The sequence below is a fragment of the Dendrobates tinctorius genome, unplaced genomic scaffold (genome assembly GCF_039654945.1).
Source record: "Dendrobates tinctorius isolate UK_male_01 unplaced genomic scaffold, ASM3965494v1 ptg000133l, whole genome shotgun sequence".
Lineage (NCBI taxonomy): Eukaryota > Metazoa > Chordata > Amphibia > Anura > Dendrobatidae > Dendrobates > Dendrobates tinctorius.
The window spans coordinates 19,413,867-19,439,390 of record NW_027361801.1 but is presented as its reverse complement, the minus strand read 5'-3'; the positions used below and the strand labels follow the sequence as shown (position 1 = coordinate 19,439,390).

General features: G+C 49.9%; 1 protein-coding gene across 1 annotated transcript in view; it reads right to left on the bottom strand.

The window, feature by feature from the left end:
* Positions 1-25,524, bottom strand: part of SLC9A6 (solute carrier family 9 member A6) — a 65,129-nt gene that overhangs the window by 19,976 nt on the left and 19,629 nt on the right. Inside the window, exons 5-11 of the mRNA XM_073543531.1 lie at positions 16,254-16,366; positions 15,336-15,441; positions 14,438-14,579; positions 14,198-14,303; positions 13,376-13,464; positions 12,609-12,722; positions 228-339 (exon numbers count right to left, since the gene is read on the bottom strand). Of these exons, the coding sequence (XP_073399632.1) occupies positions 228-339; positions 12,609-12,722; positions 13,376-13,464; positions 14,198-14,303; positions 14,438-14,579; positions 15,336-15,441; positions 16,254-16,366 (782 nt within the window). The remainder of the gene's footprint in view (positions 1-227; positions 340-12,608; positions 12,723-13,375; positions 13,465-14,197; positions 14,304-14,437; positions 14,580-15,335; positions 15,442-16,253; positions 16,367-25,524) is intronic.

The following is a 25,524-nucleotide window of genomic DNA, read 5'->3' as shown; positions in this document are numbered from 1 at the left end:
TTGTCTTCTTATGTAGCAGTGCATCCCTTGCTTCTGTTCTATTACTTGATGGCCATTATGCAACTTACGCCTCCTTATTTCATAGTAAAAGATTTTCCATTCTCGGATCCGGTATTGCAATCAATATAAAAAGACCCTTTCTAATGGACCTTTCGGTAGCACATACCATAAAGGGGATTATCACTTTCATGCATCCTCGTATCCTTTGGTCTAGTGAGCAGTCATACCTGCAAACATCATCATGTGTTGGAAGTTAGGGCTGATCTTGTTCCTTCGCCCCAGGTTAAGCAAGAAGGAAAGAGGATAAATATTAACAGCTCTTCCAAGGAAGACGGCAATCTGTATGACAAACATTAAGGAAATGGAAACTGGAGTCTGAATATTATTACAACGTTCCTGAGGTCCTAAACAATATAAGAATTACATTTTACCACTTAAATGTTACTAACTTCTGAACAGGTCACTATAGCTGGGAGACGCTAAGGTCGTAATTTAACCATGAATTGCCATGGCAAACATCAGGACCACACAATCAAGATCTCGGGGTGCTAATGGGGTTAAAGAGGAAGCCCCCACACTCGGTTAACCATTTACATGACGCAGTCACTATTGACAGCAGCATCTAAGACGTTAAAAAGCCAGGGTTGGTGCCAACACCAATCAAGGCTGATACAACAAGGTGTCGGCTATCATGTACAGTGGACAGCTGCTGCATTTTCACCAGTCAGGGGATGCTATTGTCTGATATGTGAGGTCAGTAAAAAGACTTATTGGTGGTCACTAAGGGGTTATTAAAGGGGTTTTCTCTGAATAAGCATACAGTCATGGCCAAAAGTGTTGGCACCCTTGAAATAGTTCCAGAAAACGAAGTATTTTTCCCAGAAAATTAATACAATTGTACATGCTTTGTTATACACGTTTATTTGCTTTGTGTGTATTGAAACACCACAAAAAAACGGAGGCAAAAAATGGCAAATTGGACTTAATTTCATGCAAAACCCCCAAAATGGTCAGGACAAAATTGTTGGCACCTTTCCAAAATTCTGGGTACACAGCTTTGTTTCAAGCATGTTATGCTCAGTCAAACTCACCTGTGGCAAGTAACAGGTGTGGGCAATTCAAAAATCACCCCTGAAACCAGATAAAAAGGGGAGAAGTTGACTTTGCATTTTGTACTTGTGTGTGCCAAACTAAGCATGGAGAACAGCAAAAGGAGAAGAGAACTGTCTGAGGACTGGCATGGAGAACAGCAAGAGGAGAAGAGAACTGTCTGAGGACTGACTGGCATGGAGAACAGCAAGAGGAAAAGAGAACTGTCTGAGGACTGGCATGGAGAACAGCAAGAGAAGAGAACTGTCTGAGGACTGGCATGAAGAACAGCAAGAGTCTGAGGACTGGCATGGAGAACAGCAAGAGGAGAAGAGAACTGTCTGAGCACTGACTGGCATGGAGAACAGCAAGAGGAAAAGAGAACTGTCTGAGGACTGGCATGGAGAACAGTAAGAGGAGAAGAGAACTGTCTGAGGACTGGCATGAAGAACAGCAAGAGGAGAACAGAACTGTCTGAGGAATTGAAGAACCAAAATTGAACAATATCAACACTGTCAAGGTTACAAGTCCATCTCCAGAGTTCTTGATGTTCCTCTGTCCATGGTGCAACATAATCCATTACATACGAAGGAAATAAACCTGTGTATAAAAAGACATGTGTAATTGCAATAATTTTTTGGGAAAAATACTTCATTTTCTGGAATAGTTTCAAGGGTGCCAACACTTTTGGCCATGACTGTAGACAGCTTTTCATTTACTGTTGAAGTGACCCCTGCTGATTGATAGATTGAATTTGTGTTAGTACAGTCCTGCTCCATTTTGTCCCCTTGTCAGTTTGGCATCAGTTTCTTCCGAGGATCATTAACAGGAAAACCCTCTAAAGATATCATTCACTTGGCACCTTTCTGATGTAACTCTCTTTCTGGATTAGAAGGATGCGTTCGCTCAAACGTTGCTCATTTCTGTGCATTTCCCTGATCCGCAGCGTTTACCATACCATATCAGCTAAATAAACCCCATCATCGTGATATATAACATTATATGCGGAAATTGAAAAATAAAATCTGTAATATCCGTTCTTTATGCAAAATTAATTGTGGGGTTCACCCTTTTTTGGTGCACATCTACAATAAGAAAGATCTGCAGCAAATCTTCTATGTGGGAAGTTCCTTCTGAGCCTGTGCTTGTACACAATCTAAACAAGCAGAGCTGCAGTGTAAAGCATGGAGAGAGAGGCAGACTAGGTAATGAGAACTCAGTTAAACAGTTTCCATCGGAAAATAACATTTTTCCTTCCTGTCATGCCAATTTGTATTAATTGCTGAAAAGCACCCAAAGGGTTAATAAACAATCTGACAGAAGTTTTGAGTACGTTGAGGGGTAATGTTTTTAAAATAGTCTCACTTTTGGGGATTTTACAACATATAGGTCCGCCAAAGCCACTTCAAAACTGAATAGGTCCCTAAAAAAGTACGCTTTGTAAATGTCCTGGAAAAAATGAAAAATTGCTGCTACAGTTTCAAACCTTCCAACATCCTAACAAAATGAAAGGATACTTTAAAAATGGTGCTGATGTAAAGCAGACATGAGGGAAATGTTATTTAATGACTATTTTGTGTAGTATGACTGTATAGATTAAAGGGATAATCATTCAAAGTTTGAAAATTCCTAATTTTTAGAATTTTTTGACAAATTTTTGATATTTTTATTAACACGGAAAATATTGGCATAAATTTACCATTAAAGGGGTTGCCCGGGCTTTTCACATAATCTCAGTACATATCTGGGCTGCAGAATTATGACAATAAGTAATTTACTTTCTGTCACTAGTTTGCATGGTTTTCTAGATATTCTGAACAGAACGTCCAAGGGGGGTGTGTTATGGCATTGAAATGAGAACTAGTCATAACCTCCTACTCTACTCCAAACATGCCCTCTATAGCAGTGGTCCCCAACCTTTTTTGCACCAGGGACCGGTTTCAAGCAAGACCATTCTTCCATGGCTCGGCAGGGCGGGGATGGAGGTGTGGCAGGGGCGGGGCTTTCGTCATAAGGGGGCAGGGCTATGGATGCGGTTGTCGTTTAGCAGTGCATACTTATCATTTAATTATAACACTTATAATGTGACTCAACTCACCATAGGTTTTGAATGAGTGGGAGCACCTGGCTTGTTTCTCTGTTTCAGTGGAGCACTGGGCTACTTCTACTGATGACCGTCACTGCTAATGATGATTGGAACCTACAAGGAAATGGAGCATTGAGCACTTAGAAAAAATTGTACTGGAGTACTGTACATGCTGATTATTTTCTAATCATCAGAAAATGTATGTGTGGTTCCCCCCGTCCTGTCCAGCTCTGTGTGGCTCCCCCTGTTGTATGCATGGCTCCCCTGTCCCATCCTTGTATACATGGCTCTGCTCACATGCTCCCATCCTTGTATACATGGCTCCGCACCCACCCTCCCATCCTGTATACATGGCTCCGCTTCCACTCTCCAATCCTGTATACATGGCTCCACTCTCCCATCCTGTATACATGGCTCCACTCTCCCATCCTGTATACATGGCTCCGCTCCCACTCTCCATCCCATGTATTTATGGCTCCGCTCCCACTCTCCATCCCTTATTTATGACTCCGCTCCCACTCTCCATCCCATGTATTTATGGCTCCGCTCCCACTCTCACTCCCTTATTTGACTCCGCTCCCACTCTCCATCCCATGTATTTATGGCTCCGCTCCCACTCTCCATCCCATGTATTTATGGCTCCGCTCCCACTCTTCCTCCCATGTATTTATGGCTCCGCTCCCACTCTCCCTCCCATGTATTTATGGCTCCGCTCCCACTCTCCCTCCCTTATTTATGGATCTGCTCCCACTCTCCATCCCAAGTATATATGGCTCCGCTCGGCTCCCCCATCCTCCCCCCCCCCATCATACTTACCCCTCACGTCACTGTACTTCCTTCCCTTCGCTGCACGTTCCTGCATCTCGCGGCGCTTCAGCTTCTTCCTGTGCGGAGCGGTCACGTGCTACCGCTCATTAAGGTCCATGAATATAGACGCCACGCCTATGGGAGATGAGTGGCGTCAATATTCATGACCTTAAATGAGCGGTAGCATGTGACCGCTCAGCGCTGGATGAAGCCGCCGCCGACAGGGACCGCAGCCAGTGGCGTAGCAAGTGTTTGTGGCGCCCGGGGCAGTCGAAAAATTTGCTGCCCCTTTGGTCGTTGATAATCCGGAAGCATCCAAAGAGCACCCATCATTGCCTGCTCCGTCACCCCATCACTCCCATCATTGCCTGCTCCATCACCCCATCACTGCCTTCTCCCCATCACTGCCTGCTCCATCACCCCATCACTGCCTTCTCCCCATCACTCCCATCATTGCCTTCTCCCCATCACCCCCATCCTTGCCTGCTCCATCACCCCATCATTGCCTTCACCCCATCATTGCCTTCACCCCATCACTCCCTTCTCCCCATCATTGCCTTCTCCATCACCCCATCACTGCCGTCTCTCCATCACTCCCATCATTGCCTTCTCCCCAACACTCCCATGATCCCATCAATGCCTTCTCTCCATCACCCCCATCATGGCCTTCTCCCATCACCCCCTCATGGCCTTCTCCCATCACCCAGGCATCATGGCCTTCTCTCCCCATCACGGCCTTCTCCTCATGTCCCCATCTCCTCCAGGGCCAGGCTAACCTACACAAACACAGACAAACACACATACATACACACACACAGACATACATATACACACACAGACATACATACACACATTATATATACACACACACACACACAGACACCACCTCTCTCATCTCACCTATCCGCAGCATTGCCCACGCTTCCTCGCTCTGAAACAGCAGCGGCTGCTGAATGATGACGTCATTCAGCGGCGTGCTCCTCTCTGTGTCAGTCAGAGACAGGAAGCGCGGGCGGCGGGCAGAAAGCTGGACGGGTCCTTGCAGCTCCGCTCCTGCTATTCCCTCTTGCAGGCAGCGGAGCTGCTTGGATCGCTCCCTGGCCGCCGCTATACATGAGGGCAATCTAGGAATTGCTGCGCGCCGCCCCCACACGTGCCGCCTGGGGCGTTCCGCCCCCCGCCCCCTCCACGCTACTGACCGCGGCTAGGAGAATCAGCTGCTGCACCGCCCCTGGCTCCCCTTGTGTCCACGGACCGACAAGGGCACTGCAGCGGCCCGGTGCTGGGCCGCGGGCCGGCGGTTGGGAACCCCTGCTCTATAGCAACAACCCCACCCTCCATAGCTACAGGCCCTCCCCGTCCACATGAAGCAGCCCTCATCACACAGTAACGAATCCTTCCCCTCCAGCAGCCTCAGTGCAGAGAGCTGCTCCTCCCCCACACACGCTGAACAGTTATCTATGGAAAGTGAATCTAGTGAGGAGGGAAAATCATCCTGTATTCTGGGCCACTCCATGATTACAATACATACCGGTAACTCATTATCAGTAATTCCTTCCCTCACTGTCCCAGGCTGCTGGCAGCAATGAGAACAGACTGTGTGATGGCCAGTGATGGGGGTCTGCAGCTTCTAATCTGCACAGGGGATGGCAGTCACTGATGTAAACTGTTGTGTGACAGCCTTTGCTGTGTGAATGAGACAGCTCTGTGTCACTGATGTCTTCACACAGCAGCAGATTTGGTGCAGTGTATGTGTGAGCACTGTGTCTCTAATGACACAAATACTGATGGGAGCAGCCTGTCCCAGAATACAGGACGATTTTCCCTCCTCACTAGTTTCACTTTCCATAGAACACTGTTCAGCATGTGTCTGGGGGAGGAGCAGCTGGGTGGTTCTGCTCTCTGCACTGAGGCTGCTAGAGGGGGAGGATTTGTTACTGTGTGAGGAGGGCTTCTTCATGTGGACGGGGAGGGCCTGTAGCTATGGAGGGTGGGGTTGTTGCTATAGAGGGCAGGTTTGAAGTAGAGTAGGAGGTTACGACTAGTTCTCATTTCAATGCCATAACACCCCCCCCCCTTGGACGTTCTGTTCAGAATATCTAGAAAACCGTGCAAACTAGTGACAGAAAGTAAATTACTTATTGTCATAATTCTGCAGCCCAGATATGTACTGAGATTATGTGAAAAGCCCGGACAACCCCTTTAATATAAAGTACAATGTGTCATGAAAAAACGATCCCAAAATCAATGAGATCTGTTGACGCGTTCTAGAGTTATTACCACATAAAGTAACACTGGTCAGATTTGAAAAATTTGGCTCGGTCACTAAGGGGTTAGTGTACATCACTGATGTATATGCATTAAGAAACTGAAACGACTCCAAATATACAGCCAAGTGCTACCTTCAGTGTAAAGAAGAACAAGGAGTCTTGGAAGTGATGATATGGCCACACAGAACCCTGATCTCACCATCATCCAGTCTGTCTGGGATTACATGAAGAGACAACAGGATTTTGGTTGCTTACCGTAAAATCTGTTTCTCAGAGTCTTCACTGGGGGACACAGGAACCGTGGGTGTATGCTGCTGTTACTAGGAGGTTGACACTATGCCATGAAAAAAATGTTAGCTCCGCCTCCGCAGTATACACCCCTCCGACCGGCTGTAGGACCATCAGTTAGTGAAAAAGCAGTAGAAGACATTATCATGTAAGTTAATCATATAATTATTACAGATATTAGAATCATGGGAGGGCACTGTGTCCTCCAATGAAGACTCTGAGAAACAGATTTTACGGTAAGCAACCAAAATCCTGTTTTCTCTTTCGTCTCATTGGGGGACACAGGGACCGTGGGACGTCCAAAAGCAGTCCCTGGGGTAGGAGAAGACAGAAACTTCCTTCAGGTCGGAGAACTCACCACTGCCGCCTGCAAGATTCTTCTGCCTAGGCTGGTGTCTGCTGAAGCATAGGTATGGACCTTATAGAACCTTGAGAAGGTATGCACGGATGACCATGTAGCTGCCTGGCACAACTGCATGGCTGATGCCCTATTGTGTACCGCCCAGGAGGCGCCCACCGCCTGGGTTGAATGGGCCTTGACCCCAGCAGGGGACACCCTGTCCTTCACCCTATAGACTTCCAGAATTGCCATTCTGATCCAGCAGGCAATTGTTGCTTTAGAGGCCAGCAGGCCTCTTCTCATTCCATTTGGGATAACAAAGAGCGAGTCTGCCTCCCTGAAGGGAGCGGTCCTGGCCAGATAGACCCTTACCGCCCTGACCAGGTCTAGCTTATTCAAAGAACGCTCCAGAGGATGGGTTGGGGCGGGACAAAATGACGGAAGGATTATATCCTCGTTCAGGTGGAAGGCCGATACCACCTTGGGAAGAAAGTTAGGATGAGGCCGCAAAACAACCATGTCCTGGTGCATAATCAAAAATGGAGGGCGACAGGACAATGCCGCTAATTCTGAAACCCGCCTAATAGAGGTGATGGCTACGAGAAATACCACCTTCCAGGACAACAAAGACATGGAAGCTTACTGGAGGGGTTCCAAGGGTGAATCTGTCAAGGCTTCCAAGACCAAGTTAAGATCCCATGGAGCCACTGGGGATCTGTAAGGAGGAGCTGCATGTGCCACCCCTTGCAGAAAGGTCTTAACCTGTAAGCGGGAGGCCAAATTTCTTTGAAAAAGAATAGATAGAGCAGATACCTGGCCTTTCAAGGAACTTAGGGAAGACCGGAATCTAATCCTGCCTGGAGAAAGGCTAGGAGAGATGGTTGGGAACAGGGCATAGGTGTGATGTGATTAAACTCACAACAGCCAAAATAAGCCTTCCATGCTCGATAATAGACCCTTAGACCCTTGAAGAGGATGGCTTCCTAGCCTGGATCATTGTATTAATGACTCGGTCCAAAAATCCCGCTGCTCTCAGTATTGTGGTTTCACCGGCCATGCCATCAAATTGAGCAACCGAGAATTCGGGTGGTAAAACGGCCCCTGAGCCAGGAGGTCTGGCCTGTCGGGGGGTCTCCAGGGGGTGCCTGAGAGAAGATTGATAATTTCTGCGAACCAGGCCCTCCTAGGCCAGTACGGGGCAATCAATATGACCGGCACCCCTTCCGCCTTGATTTTCTTTAGCAGTCTGGGCAGGAGAGGAAGGGGAGGGAACAGGTAAGGGAGTCTGAACTGTGTCCAGGGAATGACCAGCGCGTCGACCCCTATTGCTAGATCGCAGCATCTTGAGACAAGCTGTTCGACCCTTCTATTCTGTCGCGACGCCAGAAGGTCCATGTCTGGAGTCCCCCACAACCGGCATATCTGACGGAACATGTCCTGATGTAAGGACCATTCTCTTGCTGCGAGCCCCTCCCAACTGAGGAAGTTGTCTGTGCCGGGAATGTAAACTGCCGAAATTGCCGGAATCGCGGTTTCCGCCCAGTTGAAGATTCTGGATACCTCGGCCAGTGCCCGGGGACTCTTGGTTCCCCCTTGGTGATTGATGTATGCCACTGGCATTGTCCGTTTGAATCCGGACTGGCTGATCCTTGAGGTATCTTTCCCAATGTAGGAGTGCTAGAAAGACCACCCTCAGTTCTAGAGTGTTGATTGATAGTGAAAATCTCGCCTTGACCATCGTCCCTGGACTGTCAGGTGACGGAATACCGCACCCCAGCCCAGGAGACTGGCATCTGTAGTTACCACCTGCCAGTGGACACGGGGAAAGGGCCATCCCCGATGAATGAGGGGGGAGGTCAGCCACCACTTGAGGGACTGCCTGGTCTGAATGGAAGGGAGGAAGGGGCGATCCAGTGAAGAGATGGACATGTCCCACTGAAGGATGTTCCTCTGCAGTATCATGGAACGGAACAGGGCAAAGGGTATTGCCTCTGAGGCTGCCACCATTCTCCCCAGGACTCTCATGGCAGCGCGAAAGGATAGAAGTCGGAATTTTAACAGAGAGCGAATTCCCTGCTGGTAATCCACTTTCTTTCTGGGAGAAAGACCCTTGAGCGGCGGGTATCGATTAGCATCCCTAAGAATTCTAGGCGTTGTATTGGAGTTAGATGAGATTTCTCCCTGTTTACGATCCAACCAAACCGGGACAGCGTGTTTAAAACCACCACTAGGTTTTCCCGGGCCTGAGCGAAGGAGGGCGCTTTGACGAGAATATCGTCGAGATAAGGTACTAATACTATGCCTCTGACCCTTAATATAGCTACCATCGCTGTCATAATTTTTGTAGAAATTCTGGGGGCTGTTGCCAGCCCAAATGGCAGGGCCACAAACTAGAAATGCTGCTGTTGGACAGCGAAACGCAGAAACCTTTTATGTCCCTGAAAAATGGGGACGTGCAGGTAGGAGTCCCGGATATCTATGGAACATAGGAACTCCTGATCCTCCATAGACGTAATTAGCGACCGAATCGACTCCATCCTGAAATGGCGTAAGCGGACCCATCTGTTTAGCCTTTGAGGTCTAGTATGGGACGAACTGAGCCATCCTTTTTTGGTATCACAAACAGGTTTGAGTAAAAACCGGTAAAACGTTCCTGCTCGGGAACGGGGACGATTATTCCTGCGTTGAGAAGAGTCGATTGCCGCAAAAAACCTAGAGCCATAGCAGCGTCTTTTGGTGGTTGTGATAGAAAAAACCGGTCTCGCGGAAGCGCGTTGAAGGCTATCTTGCATCCTGTGGATACCACCTCCTTTACCAGATATCCTCTACTGAACTCTGCCAGACATCTCTGAAGAGGAGAAGGTGGCCTCCTAGTCTGGGAGAGGTACTGGGAAGGGAGTTGGATTCCCTGCTGGCGTCAGGCTGAAGCGGCTCTGCTCGGCCCTGACCTGGTAGCTCTGCTTTTGGAACTGCGGGAATGCCATGAAGGGGTGGACCAAAAGGATACTCTCCTCCTATCTCTGGGTGCTTGTGACCTCTGTGGGCCCTGAGCATAAGTGCCTGTCGCTGGGGCACGGCAAAAGGGCTGAAAGGGTTGAGCCCTACGTTTGAAAACATATCGACGAGGCTTGGCCTGAGGGAGAAGGGAGCTTGTACCCCCCGTTGCATCCTTAATGATCTGATCTAACATTGACCCAAAGAGTCGGGCACCCTGAAAAGGCAGATTGGTCAGTGATTTCTTTGAGGACAAATCAGCCTGCCAAGCCTTTAGCCAGACCGTCCGCCGGACGGCTACCACGTTGCTGGATGCTTGAGCTGCGCAAGACGCGGCATCCAGGGCTGCTGATACCATATACCTCCCGGCATGAGAGATTTGATCTGCGAACTCCGCTAGTTCTGCTGGTGGGGCCCCGGCTAATATGCCCTGTCTAAGCTGTTTGGCCCATTCTGTAACAGACTTAGCTACCCAGGCTGAGGCGAAGGCTGGACACAATGTAGCGGCTGCTGCCTCAAAGGCGAATTTTTCCAGGGATTCTATCCTCCTATCATTGGGATCCTTTAGGGCTGCCCCACTAGTGAGTGGGAGGACTGTATTGGTAGAGAGTCTGGACACTGGTGGATCCACCGAAGGGGAGGCGGTCCAGTTGGCGGTGAGATCTGGAGGGAAAGGATATAGAATCCCAAAACGGCTTCCCCTCTGAAACCACCTTGTTGGGTTTTCCCTTTCCCTGGCCAACACTTCCTCAAAATCCTTGTGGGAGGCGAAGACCTTGGAGGGGGACTTATGACGCTTAAATGAAAAAGCCTTATCATTAGGTTTTGATGTGGCGTCCCCAATGTTAAAGGTTTCATTGACTGCAGCAATGAGGCCCTGAACCATATCATATCCTTGACGCCCTGGGACTGTTCTGGCCCGTACTCAGAACCATCCATTGAGTGTGTCTCTGATAATGCCTCGCCTGATTCCAGGGATGAGGACCAGGAGGAGGCAGACGGCCAGAGGAACTCTGGCGGTGAGATGGAGTAAGAAGGGGACCTGGGTTGGTGGTCCTGTCTAAACCTTTTACGGCCTCTAGAAGGCCCAAAAGGAGGCTCCTTCGATGCGCCTGTGTCCACTGGAGTCTGAAGTGGCAATCTGTCAAGCACCATTACCAAGGTCTGTGATACCTTGGTAAGGTCGGCCACGGACTTAGATAAGGAAAAGGCCCATCCCGGGCATTCACTGTCTCCCGTGGTGATGGATGGCCCCTGGGCGGCAGGCAGGGCGGCTTCATCCTGCTCCAGGGATAATGCAGGAGCTCTGGCAGGCAAAGCGGGCTGCACCTGCTCTCTAGCGTAGGTGACACCAGGGTTCTGCTGCAATCTGAGCAAAGTAGCAAGGGCTGCATTTGGTACATACAAAATATTTGACCATGGTCGCTGAAGCGGATGAGGAGCAGGACTGCTCTCCCTTGGGCATACTGACAGGCTTTACCTGGTGCCGACCATCGTAGGTAAAAAGCAGAGTGAGGGAGCAACCTGTAGTGCAGTACTCACATACCCACGACCTGTGTCGTGTCCCCGCCGCAGCTGCCGCCCGAAGGCTGATGAGAGTGAGGTGAACAACCCCGCCGCTGCCTAGAAGCTTTATGAAATCCCCGCCCGGAACCGGTGGGCGGGGCCCCGCTCCAGCCTCCTGGAGCACCAAGATGGCGCTGGTACAAGAAGAGGAAGCCGAGGGGCGGAGCCTGCCAGAAGCCGGAATCTGACCCTGCTGGAGCCCAGGGCCATAACGCTGCCACGGGAGGAGGCTGGAACCGCGCTGCACCGATGTGCTTGAAAAGTAAGTGTTGGCTCTTAAAATAAGGTTAGAGCCACGGGCTGATTAGAGCAGTCACATTCAGCCTAGGGTGGCTGGTGACCAGAATATAGAACGCTGCAGCCTCTTACCTCCAACTCACACCGTAACAGGTGTCTGTTATCTGCATGAAAAGATTGATGTCCCAAACCTTTTCTGCAGAGCGTCTCTCTCGATCATCAGGCTCTGGAGGGCGAGTGATGGGAGACGAAGGTCAGGACCAGGAGCAGCCACCTGAACACGAGTCCTGTGTTAGGGTCCTGCCAATGGGATTCATGAGGATACGGGGTGGCACTACACGCCGTACTCATAATCCTGGTGTGGGAATACAGATGTAGCAGATCTACTCTGTATCCCTCCATGGTTACCTGAAAAGGAACGACACACATTGAGGTAGGCATGGGTCTGTGAGAGACCGCTGTCCACCTCCTGCTGACACTAAGCAAAACTGATTGTCCTACAGCTGGTCGGAGGGGTGTATACTGCGGAGGCGGAGCTAACATTTTTTTCATGGCATAGTGTCAACCTCCTGGTGACAGCAGCACACACCCACGGTTCCTGTGTCCCCCAATGAGACTAAAGAGAAAGAAGGATTTCCACAAGTGACATCCACAGAACATCTGTGGTCAGTTCTCCAAGATTTTTGGAACAACTTCCCTGCTGAGTTTTTTTTCAAACACTGTGTAGAAATGTAAAGAGAAGAATTGGTGAAGGCAAAGGTGGTCCCACCAAATAATGGTTTGACTTAGATTCCTCTTTTGTTCATTTTCTTAATAATAATATAACTATAAACACTTCTATTTTTTTAAAAGCGTTCTTACCTTACAGCATTTTTTCCACACCTGCCTAAAAACTACGGTACAGCACCGCATATATTTAAAGAAAGGATACAAACGCTCCAAATATAAATGTGGGATTGAAGATGTGATTCTGGAACGTGAATAGAGCGAGACCCATGTAGGAAAAGATGAAGTTTTCTGCCAAAAAATTTAAAAGCTCAAACAGCTGAAAGGAGAAACGAGAGAAAGAGATTACTGGGGAACAAGAACGACATTTTCCTCATGTAATCCTCAGCTAAAGTATTGAGAGCACATGTAGCAGGTCTAGGACACTTCCAGAAGACAAGGAATTAGTGCTGCCATGTTCTATACCTGTCCTAGGGCCAGCCTGGAGGTATCGTAGATGGCAGATCTTAACCTAATGCCCACAGGACTGACAAGCCTCAGTGTCTATTGTTGGGTGACGGGTCAGTTTTCATTAGGAGCATTACTGATTGGTTGCCGTACAGTATACCTGATTTTAAGAAACGAGATGTTTGTCCAAATTTTCCCAAATCATTTGAGTGTGTGAACCCTTTAGTGGTCGATTCCTTATGTTGTGATAAAAAGTTTGTATTCATTCTACATTCCAGTTAAATCATGTTGCAGAAGGTAAGAGCCGAGAGTACAGGAGTGTTTCAACCCAGTATAGCAGGACCGAGGCCGTGATCAAGAACCCGGAGGTGTGAGAGAAGTATTAAGAAGGACGCTTAGATTTGCTACAAGATTGCACTGCATTGTCACAACCTGTCGGATCCACTGTTATTTGGTCACGATGCTGCAGATTTGTTATTACTTGCAAGTCCTACATAAAATGCAATTACAAAAAAAATATATTACCTGTTTTGTGCGGATTTGGGACTCTGTTGAGAGATTATTGTAGGTGTAATGAGCCTGAGTGATGCCACAGAATAGCACTGCAACAACCCCTGCAATAAATCACATTTTATATTAAGTCTGTAGCATGAAGCGTTAGGCATCAATAGACCGCTACCCTTATCTTATGTTCTCCAGGGTCTGAAGCCATTTGTTTGTGAAAATTACCTTTGAAACCTTTTTTTCACTTTCACATTGAAAATAGTTAAATAAGTAATAGCTGTAAAATCTGGTAGTGATTTGCAAACGTTCACAGATAAGATGTTATCACCCACTAGTGATGAGCGAATTTGCTTGGATAAGGTGAAATCCAACCAGCGCGGGTGCTAACCGAGTGTCTTTGGCGTGTTCGAAAAATATGTTTGAGTCCCCGCGGCTCCATGTCTCGCTGCTGTTCAACAGCCACAACACATGCAGGGATTGCCTGTTTGTTAGGCAATCCATACATGTGTCAGGATCAGGTCAATGAAGATATGACGGTCTTCAATAAGCAAATTGAGGGGGTGTTGCAGTGCACCAAGCCCCTGGCCACACAACGAGAGCACTAAAGACCCTTTATATGAATATGGAATAAAGGTTTTTTTTTCTGACAACTAAATCACAACAATATATTCTACAGGTATGATTTTTATAAGAGGACGATCCCCTACACACCTGTATAAGCGGTTTAATTAGCGTTTTTGGGGCGACAGACTCCCTTTAAACATTTTAATGAATGAAATCAGATTTCCGGGAGGTTGGTACTTGTTGATGAACCCTTGCCAACCTAAAAAAGAGCCAACAAACCTGTATAACCGCATGCTTCAGCAAGGAGGAATGTGCTCCAAGACATCAAGAAAAACAAGCCGGTCTCCAGCAGCTGGAACTCCCGCAGCTTGGTGAACTTTGTGACGTGACAAGTGTTAAGGACCATAGAATACTACATAGAAGACCCCCTAAAGTGAAGGACGGGGTTAGGCTATAATGAACATTTCTACTTCATGTTTGCTTTATTTTTTATACATAATAGACACTCGAGAAGGATATTAGTGCGGTGAGTACTCCGGTGGCTGCTCCCATAGCAAACGATCCACTGAAGACACCCAAGAACATTCCCACAGACTTGAACATGGCGGTGGTGTCAAACGTGTGACTGTTGTCTCCAGCCGGCTGATATGCAACTATTGACCTGGAAAAGAGACATTCATTTTTCTGGAATTGTAATGAATTCTTAAGTAATGTGTCCGCGGCATGAGAAAGTCACATTTAGGACGTAGAGTATATGGCTCAGTGCAGCCAAAAACATGCAGAAGTTAATGGGGTCTTACGGGACTTTTATACGGAGGGCCTTTTACAGTCCATTTGTAGGAGATCAGTGGGAATCCAACCCCTCCAACCAGCCATGGATCTCCAAACCATCTCCGTGCCCTCAAGTCTCCAGGTGCACAGAGAAGTGTTAGGCTATGTTCACACATTGAGTAAATGGATGCAGAAATTTCTGCATCTCTTGGGAGGAAAAATGTGTGTTTTGGTGCGTTTTTGACTGATTTGAGTGAAGTCAATGGTGAGAATGCAGGCAAAAAAACACAGAGAATTGATTTGCTGCAGATTATTTTCTGCACCAAATCTGCAAGTCACAAATAAGCAAGGTGTGCATGACATGTCAGGTTCCTCATTTACTTTGCTGGCATCAGGACTGCTTCTGGTTTTGAAGCAATTCTGCAAGGAAAAATGCACCAAATCTGCAACGTGTGCACAAGCACTAAGAAATCCAGTTCATTTCTACAGAAACTGATTGCTCAGCCATACCCGTCCACATTCTTGACATTGGTGTCAGAACCTTCTAATCACATTTTTATGACAAGTCTCAATGTTTTAGTGGAAAATCTCTTAAAAAGACCTCTGATGGAATCTGATCCCTACTGAATGGAAGTAAATAACTTACGATGACAGCACTATGGCCACAGCATCGTTTAGGACACTTTCACCAAAGAGAAGGGCGTATAGATCGACATCTACATGCAACTCGTGGAATATAGCTAGGACAGTGACTATAAAATGAAAAAGGAAAAACAATTTCAGTAAGTTCTTTGACTAGAAAATATCATTGTATTTTCTTGCTAAAGGCTATAGACACAACTGACATCTTTATACATGCTAGTGTTAGTTTTAAACTGCAATTTCTCTGCCCTCCCTGACACTGTAGATGCTTTTATCTCTCCATACTTGAGATCTGAGTACAACCCCCTCCCTGTTGCACACTGATGGCCTATCCTAAGGAAAGCACAATCAGCTAATATGAACAAGCTCCTGAACAGAACAGGAGTCAGGCGAATTAACAGCTGTCCCCAACGCTGACATTGCCCTTAATAAATCCACAAAAGATATGATTATGCCTTTAAGAGTGGTATCAAACTGACCCCTGGACTAAGTTACCCTGAGTCCATTTCTTGTTCCTGACGTGTTTCATCCTCTATAAGGAGGGAAACATCAGTGGTAGGCAATGTGCGGTGCCTATTCTGTTCACCCTGCACAATCACCTTTACATATTAACTTTTCCAAAGGGGAAATACGGGGGAACTAAAAAACAAAACTGTGTATGCTAAACCCACAATTCACAAAGCAACAAATTAAACCCTAGACTTAAATGATGATGCAACAGAAAGTCTAGATTTTATGTTTGCAGAATATACATAGCTGCCGCTCACTAGGAACCTCACCTGAGTTTGTGGGTAACGAAAACATGCAATAATTTGTCTCATTTCCTATGTGATGGATATTTTATACTTGTGTTATTTTGGAAAGTAATGACATGAGTGCATAGCCTGAGACCGCACACAGTATAAACAGCACATGGGCTTACCTGGATCAGTTGCAGAAATGATGGCGCCATAAAATAGACAGTCAGTAAAGTAAAAGTCGCCGCCTAATGTTCCTATGATTTTCATTAACTTCACACATCCATACATCAGAGCCCTGAGAGAAGGAAAAAAAACAATGTTATCGGCCAGTATGACTTATTTTGGCTAAACACTGATCAGCTTCAGAAGACAATAGAGCCCCCCCATAGACATTTGATGAATATCAGCTGAACCCACAGATATGGACAGGTTCAGATGACCATCTAATGCATATGGGGGCACTGACCAACTGATCATCGTTTGAGATGTCAATTGGCATGGCAGATTTCAGATTTTTCCCTCAAAGATAAGCTGGGAGAGGGAGCGCTCCTGTGTATGGCTGTCAGTCGAATGATTGTCCGAAACACTGCTTGTTCAACAGTCATCTAATGTGTATTGTGGGCTTAAAGGTGTATTCCCACCTCCAAGTTCCTATCCCAATACGTAGGAGGTACAATAATATTAGCAAGTACCTTGAATTAGAAATGTAGTATAGTGGGGGGCGTGGCCTGATGCCGTTCTGAGAGCATGCGCTGCATAGGAGCTACCGCCGGGCCCTTTACTATAGCGGCCAAAGCACCCTGCACCGGCGCTTTATCTACTCACCGGATGGGATCCAGAAAGCACAAAAGCCTGGCGCAGTCGGGAACGGCGTCCACGGATCCTGCGACGGTCCTAGATGTCTTTCTTCACCGGGACCAGGGCGCCGCGGGAGTTGGGGCGCCATCTTGCAACGCGGAGGATGCTGGCTGGGGAGTGTGTGAGGAGTGCTGGAGAGGAAGCCAAGCGGTGCGGTGAGGGGCCCTTGGGCCAGGCAGCAGCCGGGTCTCCTGATGCTGGGGCCACATATCAGGGGGACGCCACTATCCTGTGCTCCCCTGCTGGATCACCACATAAGCCCTCGTCTCCTAGTCATCAGGGGGCAGCCTCAGGCGGTGTGCAACACATGGGGAGGAATAGCCTTCACCTTCTCTCATCTGATCTCTCCCAGGCTGCAGCCCTGTTATATTAGTCTCATTGTATAAACCCAGAGGACTGTGCTTCAAAAGGGAACTCTGCTAATTTAACCCCTGGCTACCCATGTGTGGATGAAGGGTCAGATTGCATGGGGAGGCTCTCTGAGGAGGAGGGGGCTCCCCAGAGGACCATTTGCCCCCTCAGTGGCTGAAGTTTCTCTCCCACTTTCCTTCAAGAGATGACTTCAAGGCATTAATTTCAGAAATCAAGGATGCTTGTAGATTGGAAACTGCATGTGTGCGACAGGACCTCCAGCTTCTGGCACGCAGAATTGATTCTTTAGAGGGATAGCATGATGAGACTAGATCCCATGTGGCTACCTTGCACCAGTCATCTACTACTATGCAGCTGAAGATAGTTAGCGACCTACAAGCTCAAGTGGAGGATCTGGATAATAGGGGCTGAAGGTATAATATTAGAGTAAGGGGGGTTCCTAAGTCAGACGGTCAGGAAAATGTTAAATCAATTCTTCAGGAGATATTCACTTCTGTCCTGGATGACCCAGCCTCCATCCCCTTTAGGCTAGATTTAGCGCATCGGGCCCTACAGCCTAAAGGATCTTCCCCCTTCGCAAGAGACATTATTTGCTCCTCCACGATTTTGAAATTAAAGAACGGATCATGAAAAAGGCCAGGACTATGAAGGAGATTTTGTATCAAGACACAGCCATCCAATTGTTCCCTGACCTCTCTCGTATAACGCTACAAAAGAGGAGACTTCTCTAGCCCATGTTGTCTATTCTTAAGGACCTCAACATCCCCTACAGGTGCGGGTTGCGCCTTCGCCCTGATTGCCCGGAGAGATGGAGTGTCTGCGACTCTGGGTTCCATTGCTGATTTGCCTCCTTTCTGCTACAAACTGGATCTCCGGACCCCCAAGATTCCTGATTGGGACACCCTGGATCCACCGGGACAGCCTCCACCCTCAAACTGGACCCAGAAGAGGAAGAATAGCCGACAGAGAGGCGGTGGAGTGGAGAGGGGAATATTGGGTCTCCGTTGACTTCACGGACAGAACTCTTTTCTTTTTCCGCCCCTCCCTGCATAAAGGGGGGATTGGTGCAGAACTTGGTTCTGTTTAACGATTTTGACGTTTTAGTTGCATTTGCCGATGCAGGCTCATATCTGTATTATCCTATAGCTTAATAGCCGTTTCTCATTTTACCTTCTTTTAAGGGGGTTCTGTAACTAGATAATGTTTGTTGTCTGGGGGAGCTCTGTTTGAATTTGCTCTCTAATTTTGGTAGTTTTGGAGGTGGGCCACGACTACCTGACTATTTTTATTGTGGCTGTTGGGGGTTTCCAACCCTGTGGGTTTGTTTCCTTTTTTGTTCCACAGTACCAGCCACAATCCAGGTTTTTTCTAGATCCTGGGAAAATTGATGTTATATTTTCTTCAATTGTCTGTTTTTTTTTCTTTTTGCGTTCTTTGTTGTCTCTGTCTTCCCCATTCCCTTTTGTTTTGGCCAGCGGGAGACCAACGATCAAAAAACGGCCCAGGACGATCCTGCACGATCAGCAATACCCAGCGGGGGGGCCGGTCGCTGATCCATGTCACACACAGCGATCTCGCTGGCGAGATCGCTGTGGCGTCACAAAATCAGCGATCTCGCTGGCGATATCGCTGTGTGTGACGGGGCCTATACTCTGCGTTCTCAAATAATAAGAGATGGGGAGTAGCTATCTTGATCTCTTCAGGTTGTCCTCTGCAGGTTCAAAAGGCACATTTGGACTCCGGGGGTAGATACATCATTTTGGAGGCCGAAATTCGGGACAGATCAAATTTTTGAGAAAAGTTCTTTCCTTAATCCAAAAACTTCTGCCAGCTGCTCTTTTTGACTTATGGAGAATAGACCACCTCAGGGACAGAACCTTTTCTTTTTACTCTCCCCCTCATTATACCCACTGTAGAATAGGTTATTTTTTTGCGAATACTCCCGATTCTCAGGATGATGGCGAAGTCGGAGATGGGTCACATTACTTGGTCTGATCACGCTCCTGTGATCTTGGACCTTAAGTCCTCTCGTCCGATTTTCAGGAAATGTCACTGGCGGTTGAACGAGTTTTTAATTAAAGGGAATCTGTCACCCTTTTTTTCCCCCTATTAGCTGCCGGCATAGACATCGGGGGCTTATCTACAGAATTCTGTAATGCTGTAGATAAGCCTCCGATGTAACCTGAAAGAGCAGAAAACATGGATTTTTGTGAGTACTCACCGTAAAATCCTTTTCTCCGAGACGCTCATTGGGGGACACAGAGACTGTGGGTGTGTGCTTCTGTCGTCTGGAGGCTGACACTAAGTATACAAAAAAAGAGTTAGCTCCTCCTCCGCCGCATACACCCTCGCCCCCAGACCGGGCGTAACTCAGTTTAGTGCATAAGCAGTAGGAGAACGCGCCTTAAACTCAGGCAAGAAATTATACGTCTGAAAAAGGGACCACCCTGATCCTTACATAAGGATTTGTATAATTCAAAATAAACAGATGCCAACTGGCTAATAGGGTGGGTGCTGTGTCCCCCAATGAGCGTCTCGGAGAAAAGGATTTTACGGTGAGTACTCACAAAAATCCATGTTTCTCCTTCGTCTCATTGGGGGACACAGAGACTGTGGGACGTTCTAAAGCAGTCCCTGGGCGGGATCTTAGCTCACCCAATCCATGCTATTTTGCACCCCTGATTAGAGGTGCGCAACTGCTGCCTGGAGAATCTTTCTTCCCAGGCTTGCATCCGAGGATGCCTGGGTATGTACGTTATAATGTTTGACAAACGTATGCAAACTGGACCAGGTAGCTGCTTTGCACACCTGTTCCGCTGAAGCCTGGTGTCGCAGTGCCCATGAGGCACCCACTGCTCGAGCCGAGTGTGCCCTGATCCCTGCCGGAACCGGCGTGCCACTGATTTGATATGATTCTTGGACTGTCAGACGAACCCATCTGGCCAAAGTCGCTCTGGACGCAGCGAGTCCCTTCCGCCGCCCTTCTGGAATCACAAATAGAGAGTCTGTCTGGCGGAATGGCGCTGTCCTTGTCACATATCTCCTAAGGGCTCTTACCAGATCCAGGGTGTGCAATGCCTTTTCTACCCTATGCACCGGTGCCGGGCAAAACGAGGGTAAGACAATGTCTTCGTTGATATGGAATGCAGAGACAACCTTCGGCAAGAAGGGGGGAGCTGGCCTTAAAACTACTTTATCCTTATAAAAAGTCAGGAACGGCGGTTTACAAGATAAAGCCGCCAGTTCCGAAACCCGCCTAATAGATGTTATCGCTACCAGAAAAACGACCTTCCTGGGCAGGTAAGGTAAGGAGACTTCTTGTAACGGTTCGAAGGGAGGCTCCTGAAGGGCCCTGAGCACTAAGTTCAGGTCCCATGATTCCATCGGTGCCTTATAGGGGGGTACTAAATGTGCGACCCCTTGCATAAACGTCCTAACCTGCCAGACCGAAGCGACCTTTCGTTGGAAAAGCACCGACAGGGCCGAGACTTGCGTTCTGAGCGAACTCGGAGCCAATCCCGCGTCCAGCCCTGCCTGCAGAAAAGCCAGTACGTTGGGGATCGAAAAAACCAGAGGAGCCACTCCGCGATCCCTACACCAACGGAAAAACACTTCCCAAGTCCGATGATATATCTTCGCCGAGGAAGGCTTTCGGGCACTCACCATCGTGGCCACCACATCGCGCCTGAATCCTGCCTGTGTTAACAGCCAAGATTCAATGGCCACGCCGTCAAACACAGGGCCCCTAAGTTCGGATGGCAGATCGGCCCCTGGGACAGTAAGTCCGGCCGATCTGGGAGACGCCAGGGTACGTTCACCACTAGTTGAACCAGATCTGCATACCAGGCCCGCCGAGGCCAGTCTGGGGCCAGCAGAATTGCTGGAACCTTCTCTCTCCTTATCTTTCTGATGACTCTTGGAAGCAGAGGTAGCGGGGGGAACAAGTACGGGAGCCGAAACTGGCTCCACGGAAGCACCAGAGCGTCTGCTGCGATTGCCTGCGGGTCGAGGGATCGAGCGACGAACCTTTGAATCTTGGCGTTCTCTCTGGATGCCATAAGGTCCACGTCTGGTGTCCCCCACCGTTGGCAGATCTGTTGAAAAACCTCGGGGTGCAGGGACCACTCCCCTGCCGCGACCCCCTGTCGGCTGAGAAAATCCGCCGCCCAGTTTTCGATTCCCGGAATGTGCACCGCTGAAATTACCACGTGGTTTTTCTCGGCCCAACGCAGTACCAGCCCGACCTCGCGCATGGCTGCCTGGCTGCGCGTGCCCCCCTGATGGTTCACATACGCTACCGCTGTAGCATTGTCCGACTGAACGCGCACCGGCCGGTTTGTCAGCCAACGCTGAAAATGTTGCAGGGCTAATCGTATTGCCCGTATCTCCAGAATGTTGATCGGGAGAATTACCTCCCGAAAGGACCACCGCCCCTGGGCTGTGTGACTCTGGAAAACTGCTCCCCAACCCTGCAGGCTTGCATCGGTCGTCACCACCAACCACTGTTCCGGGGGAAAGGGTTTCCCCTGAACCAGAGACGAGTCGTGAGTCCACCACTGGAGTGACCGTCGGACCGGTGGAGACAAACTGCACCGATGATTGAGGGAAAGCAGCCTTCGGTCCCATGCTGACAAAAGCGCATGTTGAAGCGGACGGAGATGGAACTGGGCAAACGGGATTGCCTCCATCGCCGCCACCATTCTGCCCAACACACTCATGCCGTACCGGATGGATCTGGAGCCCGGCTGAAGAAGGTTCCGTACCCCCTGTTTGATCCTTTGCGCCTTGTCCTGAGGGAGGATCACCAGCCCCTGGGAGGTGTCGAAAACCATGCCTAGAAATACGATTCTCTGAGCCGGAAACAAGGACGACTTGTTCCGATTGATCAGCCAACCTAGGCGGGCCAGGGTATCCAGAGTGATACCGACATTCTCCTGGCACGCCTGAAACGACGGCCCCTTTACCAAAAGGTCGTCCAGGTAGGGTAGTACCGTTATGCCCCGAGCATGCAGGATGGCCATAACCACCGCCATTATCTTTGTAAAGACTCTGGGGGCAGTGGCCAGACCGAAGGGCAGAGCAACAAATTGGAAATGTCGCCCTCCGATCGCAAAACGCAGGAACCTCTGGTGTGGAGGAAAAATCGGGATGTGTAGATATGCATCCTGCACATCGATCGAGGCCAGGAATTCCCCTGGATCCATGGCTGAAATGACCGAACGGAGGGATTCCATCCGGAATCGCCTGACCCTGATAAACTTGTTCAGGATCTTTAAATCCAGTACTGGCCTTACTGTCCCGTCCTTTTTGGGGACTGAAAACAGGTTGGAGTAAAAACCTTGCGTCTCTTCGCTTTTCGGCACTGGGACAATGACCCCGTTGCGCTGTATGTAGCGTCATTATAGCCTGCAACAGACCTTCCGCCTGCGATTCTGTTCCGGAGAGCCGGGAACGGAAGAAACGCCGTGGCGGGAGTCCGACAAACTCTATCTTGTACCCGGACGATATCAGTTCTGCCACCCAAGCGTCGCGTGCCACTGCGACCCAAACGTGGCTGAACCTTAGTAGGCGTCCGCCCACTCTGTCGTCCGTAGGTACGAAGTGCCTCGAGTCATTTTGCTGGAGGCTTTTGTGATCTGGCCCCCCTCGCTCTGGGCAAACGGCCTCGGCCTCTACCCAGCGGATTGGCCCTATAAGAAACTTGCCTTTCTCTAATCTGACCATCATTTGCGGAGGTGGATGCCCTGGCCGAAGTCCACCTCCAGGAGCTACGAAAGGGCCGAAAACGCCTCTGCGTCTGCCTGAATGCCGGCCAACTCTTCTGCTGCGGTAGAAAACTACTCTTCCCCCCTGTGGCTTCTGAGATAAGCTTATCAAGCTTTTCACCGAACAACCGATTGCCTTGAAAAGGCAATGAGGTCAAGGATTTTTTAGAGATAGAATCCGCTTTCCATAATCTCAGCCATAATGCTCGCCTTACGGCGATCGCATTTGCTGCTGCCACAGCAGAACACTCGGCCGCATCCAGAGCGGCGCCGACGAGATAATCACTCGCTCCTGATATCTGATTTGTCACCTCCAAGATTTCCGCGGGCAGATCCCTGTCTTGGAGGGCCCTATGCAGAGTGTCTGCCCATGAAACCATGGCCTTAGCCACCCAGGTAGCCGCAAAGGAGGGGGCCAGAGCCGACCCTGCTGCCTCATACACTGAGCGGGCAAGCCCCTCTATGAGGCGATCAGTTGGGTCCTTAATAGAAGAACCGCTGGGTATCGACAATAGCGATCTTGATGCTAAACGTGACACCGGTGGGTCCACTACTGGCGACTCCACCCACCCTTTATGGAGTTCAGGAGGAAACGGATACTTTGCTTGCAGCGCCTTTTGCATTGCAAAGCGCTTATCCGGGTGTTCCCTATGTTTCTGGACTAGCTCCTCGAACTCCGGATGTGTGGCAAACCTTCTATGCGGACGCCTGGTTTTCTTGAAGGAGACCTTGTGACCTGAGGCCGTGGACACATCATCCTCGATCTCTAAAGTCTGGTTGACCGCCTCAATGAGGCTGTCCACCGAGTCCTGGTATCCCAGGCTTTCTGGATTCCAGGCTTCCTCCTCCTCGCCCTCGTCCTGATCGCTTCCTGAGCTTGGCGACAGGGAACGAGATGCCCTAAAAATCGCCGCCGACTCCCCAGAGGGCCCGGCCGACGGAGAACGAGCTCTCTTACCATGAGCTTGTCTGGTGCTGGAGCGGCCCCTAACGGACGAAGGGTCCTGAGACGTGGACGAGCTGTCTTCCGCTGGCAGACCACCATCCTTGACCCTGCCCGGGCCCCGAAGGGACTCAATTTCCTTCGTAAGGGACATCATAGAATGCGATAAAGACACTGCCCATTCTGGGGGGTCCTGACCCCTGGGCTCTGCAACAATGGGGGGCTCCTGGGCTCGCTCCGACTCACAGGCTTCGCAAAATTTACCCGGCTGCGCCTTAGGCAGCCTGACCCCACAGGAAACGCAAACAGCGTATAGGAAAGAGTGAGCTTTCCCTTTGCCAGACATATTGCAGGGTAGGGTAGGAGGAGGAGGGTAACCCCTTCCTTGACAACCAGTGCGGCACTCGAAACGGGGTTGCACTCACCCACCGGTAACGTCCCACCTCTTCCACGGGGTGCTCTGGACGCAGCGAAAACCCTGAGACGTGGACGAGCTGCTTCACGTGCCGTTACTCGCCGGGGGCACTGCGGTGCACTTTGGAGAGAGGCGGCGGGGCTTCCGACCGCACTCCGGCGAGGAAATGCGAGGAGGGGGAGGGGGGGCGGGAGCCTCCGGTCACTGTGCGCGCCCGCCGCGCTCCCCGGGCCGCCGGAAGTCAGTGGGCGGGGCTTCCGGCCCCCACCGGAAGCGGCGGGCCTCGCGCGGAACTCGCGGCCCTCCCCATACAGCGGGGACCGCGGCCGCCGGCGGAGCTTCAGCCGTACTCCGGCGAGGACCTGCGATGAGGAGTGGGAGGAGGGCGCGCGCTCCCCGGTCACTGCGCGCCCGCCGGGCTGCCGGAAGTCAGTGGGCGGGGCTTCCGGCTACCACCGGAAGGGGCGGGCAGGCCTCGCGCGGCCTTGCGGATCTCCCCATACCGCGGGGACCGCGGCCGCCGGCGGGACTTCTGGCCGCACTCCGCATGTGGCACTACTCGCACCGGGTTCCACCGGGGAGAGAGTCGGGCCCCGTGAGAAAAAGTAACCCCGTCGGGCGGGGGAACAGACAGCCCCGCGGCGCATTCTGGAGGGTCCCGTTCCGGGGGGTGACCCTACAAAAAAAGGTGAGCCTGGCCGCCGGGGGGGCTCTCTTGGGGTGCTCTCAACCCCATCCCTGGGCGGGGAGGGGGAGGCTACTGGGGGTGGATGCTTCGATCCCCTGGCTCACCTGCGCCTCCAACTGCACCCCTGGTGTCACTACCTAGGGGTGGAAGGGGCCAACCTGAAATCCCGCGTTGCAGGAGAGGAACAAAACGTGGAGTCCGTTGGGGATCGCCCATCGCTCACACGTGCTCGCCCGTTGTAGTTCATGGGGAAATCGAATCCTCTCATCAGGATGCGTTGCCCCTCTTTACAAAATAAAAAAGAAAAATGGTTGTCTGGGGAAAAGTCCCAGATGTGTCCCTCGGTGCGGGAGAGAAAACACGTGGAGGACTACTCACACGTGGTCGCCCGTTGATGATTTGGGGAGATCGG